Genomic DNA, 10,571 nt, shown 5'->3' with positions numbered 1-10,571 from the left:
AAAGGTTTCACTGAAGCTGGATTACATCATCTGATCTTTGCTTCTAATTTAGCAGTGTAAGAATAACTCAGGGAATGTTGATTGTCTCAGTGTCCAGGTCACAGATTACAGGTACTTTGCTCATATTAATAGTAACAAATGTACCTTTAAGTCCACTAAAATGACAGAACTGGCTGTTGTCTAATTATAATTCTACTCTAAAAATAAGATGCTCATTTCTGCTACAAAACATTTGAAACTTTCTAAAATTCCAATACTTATTAGAAATATCATATGACAAATATTACAATTGTACTCAAATACATGCCCTTCTGTTGATGTATAGTTTTTCTTATACTTGCTCAGATTTTAAACCATTTAAAAAAAATAATTAGCAGTATTTGTACGTGTATTGATGCTTTTTCATGGTGATTTTTTTAAATGTATGAATTGACTACACTATTTCATGCTACATAGTGTGTGTGTGTGCGTGTGTGTGCGTGCGTGGTGTGTGTGTGTGCAACAGAGATTAATGTTCTGTGTTCTGTATGATGCAGGAGCCATGTCGTCCCAGCAGAAACTGCCCCTCACGCTGACCCTCTGCCTGCTGCTCCTTGCCTCACTGCTGCCCAGCTCTGAGGCGCGGCGTGGTGGCGGTGGCTTCGGCCGGGGCGGAGGAGGACGAAGTTGGGGTCGGAGCCAGGGCCAGAGCCGTGGCTGGGGCGGCGGCGGCGCCGGCCAGGCCTATAGGCCCGTCCAGAGCAGCAACCCCAGTGCAGGGAAGGTAGCCGGGGGGCGGCTGCAGCCGGAGCCCTAGGAGGGGCAATGATAGGGTCTGCACTCAGCCGTCCTGGGTACGGGTACGGTGGTTATGGAGGGTACGGGATGGGCTATGGAGGCTATGGAGGCTATGGAGGGGGCTACGGAGGGGGCTATGGAAGGGGTTACGGCTATCCACGAGGAGGATACTCCAATGAGCCAGAGGGTTCGGGAGACATGGAGTACTACTACAGCGGCGCGTCCAGCAGCCCTGCCTACAGCAGCATCATCATCATCACCTCCCTGATGGCCTTGCTCATGGGCCACTGGGTGGCCAGCATTTAGAGCTACAACTCATCTGATGGATTCCATATTATGCCAAGTCTCTCCAGACACTGCAATTAAGATGCCACATTTTTGTGATATAAACCAGTGTTTAATCTAGTTTATTCTGTGGAGGTCCACATAAATTAGACTTTTAATCATGTTTCAATCCACATCAGGAGGTCAGGGTATTTAGATTTCAGCATTTGCAATAACTTCATATTTTAACTACATTTAATCTTATTTCCTCCTAACTTATTTATTTATTTAGTCACTTTTTAAATCTATTTGCTTTTATATGTTCTATCACCTTGTATATTTTATGCTGCTTTGTAGACCTGCTGTGCTGCTGTTCAACATTGTGATGTAAATAAAAATAATGTAGACTGGTGTGTTTTGGTTTGTTTTGTTCTTACTATTGTGTATTTTGGCGATTTTCTTTCTGGGATTATTTTGAATTTTGATTTCTATTCATTTATTATAATGAATTTTCTACATTTCTGATACTCGAGTAAAGAAAACAGCACATGTGGGAAAGAAATACTGTCATTCCCATTTGAAAGCACATGAAAATACAACATCCACAAGAGCGCAGATATTATATTTAAACCTTACTGATAAATGTGAATAAATGAAAATGGGTTTGACCAGACAACAGTCGGCCCAGTGGATTTTCATATGGGTTCAAAGTCTCATTAATGTTAGATTCTGCTCCAACTGACTAATTATGAAATGTCATTCAGAATTACAGCCCAGTTTTATTGATCGTACTGTGGCAGAACATGAAGCCTTTTATTGATTTATAAGAGGAACTTACAGAGGGCCTACCAAGAGATAAATAATAAATAATGGCTAAATGATGCACTCATAACTATCAAATGTGGTAAATGTGGATTAATGTTATTTAAAGTCCATTATCACCATCACAGCATTTCAGGTAATGCTGATAATTGTTAGGATTGAGGTTTTTCCTAAATGAATCTGGAGCAACATTCACACAGCTGTGAGCTTGCAGCAACCCAAAGGTGATAAATAAAAACAAAAACAACAGAATAATGGAGCAGAGTTCCTCTGGGCATAAACTCACAGCATGGAGCCACCAGCAGGAGTCTGCAGGTCAGCGCCTCAGTGGGCTCGTCTAAGTGGAGACTAAATGGACTTTAACGGGAAGTTTCTCACTGGCAACAACGGCTGCAGCATCTGAGTGCAGTTAAAAGGATAAAGACATTTGCTCTTTTCCCAGGAGGAGAAGTGCAATTTGTAGAGCCACAGGATCTCATGTCCAACCAACACCGTTTCTTGAACACATTCTGTATTTCCAGCATGCAATGCAGTTCAGAAGCATACTTTATTAGTCCCCCAAAGGGTGGGGTGATTACCACTTTTACACTGTTTGGTACACACATTAGTAGATACAAAGAACACATGCACATGCAGTCATTGAGGAGTGAGTAAGGTGTCCTGGAGAAGTGCTCTGAGCATTTGGGGTTGGTACCTTGGGCAAGGGAAAATTGGAAGTGCTCCTAGTACCTCTTCTTCCACCAGTCCAGCTACTGGGACTCCACCCCAGCCCAGTCCCCTGCAGACTGAGGTCCTGCTGCTCCTACATTCATCGGCCAAATCTATATGTGCAAGGATGCAAAGTATTGCAAAACATCAAGACCGCACATAAAAGGAGGGGAGACGTCCCCTTTTCATTTTCCTCTCCTCCCTTGTTTCTTTAACGTTGCTTCATGTGTTAATAAGAGCCTCAGTGCAGCAAGCTGCTATTCATTAGCATCAGAAGAGTACTGGTGACCCCCACTAAAACCATCTGAGATCCTGTTTCCAGTCTCTGCGCCCCTCCCCTCATTTCCAAGTACTTCTCAGAGTAAACCATGTACCTCTCCAAGCATTTCCTGAGCTTTATTTGCTCAATAAGTGCTGGATAGCCAATCTCCACAATGCTGACTGTGTCACTGTCACGGTCTGCAGTGGACTCACTGGGAATCTGAGCAGTCGGGGACGGCGGCTTGGCTTCAGGTTGATTTGGATGGTTGGGAGTTGTGGAGGTTGAGGAGTTGTCTGCTGCAGTGTTGTTGTCTGTGTCATTATTTGGAGCTAAAACGGGACTGGAAGGCGTATATAAGGCTGGTTTGTTGCTTTTCTGTTGGTTTTCTTCAGGCAGAAGCTCTATATTCTTCATGCAGGTGTTCATGTGTCTTTCATAGCTTTCCAGGGGTTGACTGTAAAAATAATCTCTGCTGTAGTCGTTGGCATCAGTAGACTTGACCCCGTAGGTCCTGTACATGTAGTGGTTGTAGTAATACTCTTCCTCGGGGCTTTGAAACTGGAAGGGAGGGCGTGGGAACCTTCCCAGCCCGTAGTCTACAGCCATTTTTGCCACAACCCCTCCGCTCGCTGCCCTTGCTGCAGTGTGGCCAAACCCTTTGGATTCATGGGATGGAGATCTGCCCATGACTTTAACTTTGTCATAAAACGCAGAGCCACGTCGACCACCACGGCCTCCATCACCAAAACTGTTAACATAATGAGGGCTAAGAATTTCGTTGTTTGGGTTCTGGTTGATGTATCTACCTCCATAATCATAATACCCTCCCCCATAACTGCCTCTGTAGGCTCCATCTCCTGGTTTATAACCTCCACGACCATGAAAACCATGACCACCATAACCTGGACGACCATAAACACCATAACCATGACCACCACGGCCACCAAAACCTCCTCCATAACCTCCATGGCCATAACCTCCTCCACCAGGAGCGTTGTCTCCCTGCTGCTTGGGGGATCCACTCTCAGAGACGAAGCCTTGATTGTTTCTGTTGCCTGCATTACTGCTAGTTTTGGTTTTCTCATTGTTGGATGAGGAGGACTTATTGGAGCTAGAGCCTTTCCCAGAGGTGCCTCCACTTTTTCGTCCAAGTGAAAAATGGGCATGAAACAGAAGAAGTGACAAGCTGAGAAGGGACAACAAACTGAGCTTCATCATTGCCCTGTGGTGGAGGATAAAGGGAGATGGGAAAGGATCAATTGGAAAGAAGAGGGAAGATTTTCCATATGACAATAGTTAACATTATGTTAAAAAATGTAATTATAACCAAAACCAAACCTGCCCATGAATCCGACCAAATTGTAAAAATGATCACTGCAACACAAGTCTTGACAAAAAACACTTAAAGCATGTTGTTCAGCACGTTTTATTGAGACAAAGTAAGAATGGCCCCGCTTATCCAACAGCCATTTGATTAATTTACAGATTTTTCCACTATAACTTGATTGCTGAGATTAATGCGAATAAAAAATAAATTTAAAAAATAATTTCAGGAAACAGCATAAATGAAATGTTGATTTCTCTTCAAAACAATAGTAATATTTAAACAGCCTTACCCGAGCCAACGACGGCGTTAGTTTTCTCGTTTTATTTGTTTTCCGGAGGCTGGATGAAGATGCTTTCAGGCTGGAAGCTGTGAACGATGAGAAGAGCTCTATATCACATTGAACCTGACGTCATGTTGGGGAGGGGTGTGGGTGATACAGACCCTTGGAGATCTGGGCGTGTTTATACACCATAATAACACTAAATAAAATTATGTTACAGTGACAATCACACACTGTGTGTAAGAGTGTTTTGCATATTATTATATGGTTGTTGGATTATTAAAATCTGTAACAAAGTTACAATATTTAGCTCAAGATCCTTAAAGTGAAAGACATGAGTGACTCGAGGTGCTGGGTGAGGCGGCGCTTCAGACAGAATCGGGGTGCTTCTGGAGGGATGTGCGGATGGATCTGGCTGGGTTTTATATGCTTCATTCCGAGCTGAGATCGGGTAAGAAGCTTACAGCATTACAGATTACAGAGGTGATGGACTTATAGCTGCCAAGGTTGCATACGTACAGGTTTGGACATGAGTTATAGTTATAAGCCAACATGTTGCAAGTATACGTAGCTGAGGCAAAGGCAAAGTTGTCATAAACGGTGGTTAAACGAAAGGTAGGCATGCTTGGGGTTCAAAGGTTCCCTGGCTTTGTTCTGTTGAGAATCAGGGCTTTGGAATGATGTGGGATCTCTGAGTGGCCTTTCTTCCCCCCCATTAGGGGGCAATCACGCATCACTGGACTTCATCTGGTAGGGCTTTTGGACAGCCGCCCCCAAATGTCTGATTTGAGAACAATTGACATCCAAAGGGCTGATCCTCTGTGTCGCTGATCTCGGGCAGCTGGGTGAGCTGGGTGGCAGGCGGAACATACGTCTTGACTTTAACCTTGACGGTGGCTGTGCAGTCCCCCTCCTCGTCTACTCCCGGGTGGGTGATGATTATCCTGCTCACTGGCCAGAGCGCACGGGGAAGCTGTGGGTCGACTATCCTGTTCTGGAGCAAGCTGATTCTCTGCCTGCCATTGAATGAACATTACTGAATATTGTTGAAATTCTTGATGCAAAAATATCATAAAAAAGGTCTTCAACATGAACAGCTTCATCTTTAGGCTTTTGAAATTCCTAGAAGTTCAAAACACACGAGAAATCCGAACAATAATGTGCAACTAACTCTTGATATAAAACTAGCTATAAAGGGAAAAAATGTTAATTTAATTTACTATACACTGTTTTATTGAAATCAAATATAGTCTATGAATGAACTGATATAGTTTCGAAAAATTCCGGAACGAATAGTAGGAACTTTCCCCCCACCGGGCATTAGAAAAACGTGACAACCAGCGGAAGTAAATAATACACCCGCAATATTTGCTGCACCCTTCTTCCAAAACAAACAAAACGAACCAGGGTTTCCATGACTGAAGACGGAGAACTATATGTACGTGAACATTTAAGACACATGTACGCGGATAATTACACCTTGAAATTTTATATTTCATACTATCGCTGACCATTTGTTTAGAAACGCAGGCTAATGTTGGATTGGAATTGCGCAATAAAATTAAGCAGTGTCGGTGAGCAATATCATTTTATTTGATTTGATTTATGTTCTTTGTGATTTTAACCCATCTGTTTGAGGACCACGGGGACTCTACACTCGATGCACCCAGACCAGCTAAAAAAATTACCCATACATCCACCTTTATAAATTTATAAAATCTGGCCACATCCATATTGACCAAAATGTCATGCTCAGCGATCGGCTGTACAAACAGACACTCCAAAGGGTCAGCGCTTCAATTTTTCAGGTAAGTGCTCGTTTTGGTGCTTTGATAAAGTAAATCTGAATGATCAACCATGTTATCCTCACAAACTCGCCTGCTTTACTAACTACAGCACTGCTGAAGTCAAATGCTCATTTATTCGGTGGTGCTGTTTTTAGAAAGCCACCCGACATTAATTGAAGAGGATGGTCTGAGAAAGATCTCTGTTTCTCTTTTAAACTATGCACATGTCCATCTTTATTCGCACGTAATAGTTCAACACTATGGGGTTCACGTACACAGTTATCTTTAATCTGCCTGATACAAACCGATCATCTACAATAACATTTGCATTATTTGTGCATCTACAGTGGTGCTACATTATGTTGAAGTTGTTGGTACTCAGATGGTCTTTGCCGGATTCTTATTTAAATAGATTTCCTTTGCGAGATGCTGACAGGCTGAAACAGTGGTTGAGGAACGTCAAGAGAGTCAACTGGATTCCTTCTGATGCATCACGTCTTTGCAGTATGCACTTTGTGGACAACGATTTCTGCATGAATGAAGGGGTACAGATATGTCACATCACATCAATCAAAGGATGTCTAGTTGCTGGTGCAGTGACACATTTGAATCTTGCTATAGCTTGTCGAATTAAATCTTAAAAACTAGTCGATTAAGTTATTTGAAAATATATCCTAGGGACATATGACATGAGGACACATTTATGTCCTGTTTATGTCCTCCTTTAGAACTTTATAACCCATTTTTTATAGTGTAAATGTTGGAAGTTTTGTATTACGCTATTAGTTTTAAGGAGAAAAAAACATGCCTATGAAAGTATTGTGTTGTGTTTTCATCAACAGGGCCAGAGAAGGCTGAAACACACTGCTGTTCCTACCATTTTTAACACCCCGCCACATTTATTCATCAAGCTGGCGATCAAAAGGAGTTTGTGTGGGGTTGTTGACATGAGCGACAGTTCGCTCTCCCCGCATCTGCTACCTGACAGAGGTCACAGTGCTGGCCTCCCTTCTGTGGAACCTCACACTGCCATGACTCTGAAGAGCATGATGTTTGTCTCTGACCAGCAGTGGGCTGACCGGGACCGAAACATCCGTCTTGACCGGGAGCAGCCAAGCGCTTCGCTGACTAAAGAGGAGGACGAGGAAATCTGCATCAGTCCAGAGGGAAAGCGGCTAGCACTGAAGCAGGAACCTGATGCATCGCTCTTGATTCCTACCAGTCAGGGACGTGGCCACCTGCTCCTGTCTCACCTCTCTGATGAAGATGAGACGAAAGACCGGAAGCAGACGAGCGTGGGCGATGGAACAGAGGCAGAATCTATGGAGAGCCTTCACAAGAACGAAACCCACAGCTGCAACGTTGCGCACAGCTCCAACTTTTTAGTCTTCCACACTTACTCGCTCCCCTTATCGGAGTCTTTTGAATGTCAAATGTGTGGAAAGGACTTCAGGTCAGAGTGCAGACTGAACGAACACGTGATCATTCACACAGAGGTGAAACCCTTTAGTTGTGACACCTGCGGAAAAAGCTTTAGGAACTCCTCGTCTCTGAGCGCACACCGGAGGCTCCACGGTGGGGAGGAACCGCACTCTTGCACAGCCTGTGGGATGTGTTTCAGGCGCCGATCTAGCTTGACGGTCCACACGAGAGTGCACGCAGGGGAGAAACCAAATTCCTGCAAAACCTGTGGGGAAGATTTCCCATTCGCGAGCACCCTGAACTGTCACTTAAGAATCCACACGCGCGACAAGCCAAATCTGTGCCACATAGTTCTCTAACCACCACAGTCAGCTTCCCTCTCTTTGAACCCCTGTGACCCATAAATTCCACCATGAATAGATGGTTTTATTAGAGCCTCTTCTTCTGCCTGTTGATTGGATCAGGGAGAGGGGGTGGAGGTCGTTTCATACACACACACACACACACACACACACACTTTGTCTGCTCTGGGTTGATCCAGTTTAAGGGGGAATGTTACGGACAGGTCTTGCTAGACTATTTCTCAACAGACAAAGTTCAGAGAAGCTCCAATCCAAAGATGAAGTCATCAGTTTCTATTCAGGCCAGATTTTTCTTTGTCAATTTGTCAACTTTATTGTGCAACGATATTTGAACTGTTCCCCAAAATTCCAGACTAATTTGATTTGCTAAAACATTATAGTGAACATGGGGCTATAACTGTGGGCAGTAAATAGACAATAGAAAATGGAACATTTAATATACTTTATATATTATATAGCATATTTATTTATGTTGAACGTTGCCCTGGGACTGTTGCTGGGGCTTTAAGAGCAAATATGAATGTCAACACCATGTGTATCTTTGTGTTAAAGTAGGAAAACCACTCTGATGTGTCAGGGGTCAGGGCCGGGGCTCTGAGCTCCAGCCACTTGAGTTCACTCCGGTCCTGGTCACTCATTTACACAACGTGCACTGAAGGGCCGCAGATGTTGGCCAGCAGCCGTATTCAGAGCAGGCGCGATAGCTAGTTTTTGCAGGCTGAAGCTGGAGTTGGAATGGCACCCCTTTGTAAGGGAAAAGGTCCAAGGACAAGAAGGACAGAACTGAGGCTGGTGACAATGAAGGAGAGAGCTGAGGGGTGGATGTTGGGACAAAACCTGGCTGGGAGAAAACCTGGATACAAAACAAGCCCAACATAAGAACAACAAAGGAAGAAAACACCTAAAGAGCAAGTGTGTGTGTGTGTGTGTGTGTGTGTGTGTGCGCGCGCGCGCGCACAGTGGCCATCGTGTGATAAACCTGTGGTTAACTATTGACTCCTAACACGCCAATAGCACCTTGGACTTTCATGCTTTATGATCAGATAACAGAAGAGGCAAAAGAGGAGAAACTATAACATCTCTATTTTCTTTACATGCATTTATGTTCAACATTCCACTAACATGATGAGGCATAAAGGAGAGAATGTCAGTTATTTAGATGTTTCTTTCAGTCAGTGATCATCACAAAAATGGCAAAAATATTAAAGTTTATCCACTGCAGTATACCATGAGTTGTATGTGTCATGTTTAGCATCATAAATCATAAACCTTTGCTGACAAAAGTCGACTAGATTGTTCTTCTGGCCGGGCTGCATTATGTTGGCTCCCGTCAGTCATTTATATAAACTGAGCTCTCTGCAACAGTGCAAAGGTCTCAATTACCTCAGACACGAGCGGCAGAAGAGGCAAATGGAACAAAGTATGTGAAGTTCTGCTAAACAGAGTCTCATTACTCATTATGAGACTCTGAAGTTGTTTATGTGGCAGATGTAAAAGGCATCTTCAGAAGGAAGAACATCAGCTTACAGAACCACCTGTACATGTATGGAATCATAACATTTATCTCTCAGCGTTCCACTATCTGATCTCATGTTGTCACTTGTGCTGCGTGCACGGCAGCGCGCTGGTGCAGCAGCACAGCATGAAGGGCTTGGAGTTCTTTTTTCTTTTTTTTACATCGTTTGCGTGTCCTTCCCGTGTCCGCTTGCAAAAACATGCATGTTAATTGGACTGTAGGTGTGTGTCCAGGTGTATCCCACCTCTCTGCTTCAGATGAACAGACCCCCTCTACCCTCACACCAACCCCAACCTCTTCCTCATCTTAAACGTGAGCGTTCAATCAGAAATGTGAAACTGGGCCGAACCCACAGTCAAACACACAAGTCAGTGGGGTCGAGTGCCGTGACCCCGTCCCTCCTGAGCTACGAGAGTGAGCCGTGATAACGGCTATACAACAGTAACGACCGCCGCTGTTGTGGATTCGGCTGGTCAGGTTACAATGTGCTGGAATTTAGGGGGTTTGTTCATAGTTACACCCCATTTTGGCAGAAAACATCCCCAACTCACCCACGGTTGGGCCTAGAAATGCCTCAATGTAATCATGTAGTTTTTCCTCTGCCAGTCCAGCCCTAAGCTCAACCATTGGTGCGGTTGAGACTTGCTAATGATCTGTGAGGATCAGAAAAAAGCAGCATCCAGAGTCCCCACATGTTTCTGAGGCAACATGTGCTGCAGCCACACAGTCATCCAGCAATATGTGAGGATACCAAGAGTGGAGTCGGACACCACACCTGGGTCACAACCACATCAACCCTGCAAAATAATAAATGCACTGAAAACACACACAGTTGTACTGATGCATGGTTTTTATTGCTCCCGATGACGAGCTGCAGCTGCCACCAAAGGAGAAAACGTGATGCTCGGTCCACAAAGAAGTCCAGTTTGAGCCTAAACGGACTTGCAGCCACATGCAAAATGTGTTGGACGTGTCCATGTGTGTGCATGTGTGTCCATGTGTGTCCATGTGTGTGCATGTGTGTGCAGACGGAGACACACAAGA

The 10,571-nt window shown here is 44.2% G+C and overlaps 3 protein-coding genes across 5 annotated transcripts; 2 read left to right on the top strand and 1 right to left on the bottom strand.

The window, feature by feature from the left end:
* The first annotated feature begins 537 nt into the window (after positions 1 to 537).
* Positions 538 to 1,452, top strand: prnpa (prion protein a). Its single transcript, XM_057031939.1, is given in 2 exon segments — positions 538 to 769; positions 772 to 1,452. Coding segments are annotated over 2 exon segments (540 nt in total). The 5' UTR covers positions 538 to 541; the 3' UTR covers positions 1,084 to 1,452.
* Positions 1,453 to 2,391: 939 nt separating this feature from the next.
* Positions 2,392 to 4,591, bottom strand: LOC130525311 (transcription factor SOX-4-like). The gene is made up of 2 exons (XM_057031927.1): positions 4,450 to 4,591; positions 2,392 to 4,055 (listed from the first exon to the last, which is right to left on the bottom strand). Exon 2 carries the CDS (start codon positions 4,049 to 4,051, stop codon positions 2,813 to 2,815), a length of 1,239 nt encoding a protein of 412 aa, XP_056887907.1. The 5' UTR covers positions 4,052 to 4,055; positions 4,450 to 4,591; the 3' UTR covers positions 2,392 to 2,812.
* Positions 4,592 to 5,765: 1,174 nt separating this feature from the next.
* Positions 5,766 to 9,237, top strand: LOC130526445 (zinc finger protein 239-like). 3 transcript variants are annotated; one of them, XM_057034118.1, is made up of 3 exons: positions 5,766 to 6,248; positions 6,640 to 6,772; positions 7,295 to 9,237. In XM_057034118.1, the coding sequence occupies exons 1-3, from the start codon at positions 6,184 to 6,186 to the stop codon at positions 8,006 to 8,008; spliced, it is 912 nt and encodes a 303-aa protein (XP_056890098.1). In that variant the 5' UTR covers positions 5,766 to 6,183; the 3' UTR covers positions 8,009 to 9,237. The 3 variants fall into 3 exon arrangements, with proteins under 3 accessions (XP_056890098.1, XP_056890097.1, XP_056890096.1); XM_057034116.1 differs by having other exon boundaries at positions 5,767 to 6,248; positions 7,070 to 9,237; XM_057034117.1 differs by lacking the exon at positions 6,640 to 6,772 and having other exon boundaries at positions 7,070 to 9,237.
* The last annotated feature ends 1,334 nt before the right edge of the window (positions 9,238 to 10,571 follow it).

Source organism: Takifugu flavidus, chromosome 5 (assembly GCF_003711565.1).
Source record: "Takifugu flavidus isolate HTHZ2018 chromosome 5, ASM371156v2, whole genome shotgun sequence".
Classification (NCBI taxonomy): Eukaryota; Metazoa; Chordata; class Actinopteri; order Tetraodontiformes; family Tetraodontidae; genus Takifugu; species Takifugu flavidus.
The sequence above is the reverse complement of the archived record's forward strand: the minus strand, read 5'-3'. Positions and strand labels throughout refer to the sequence as shown.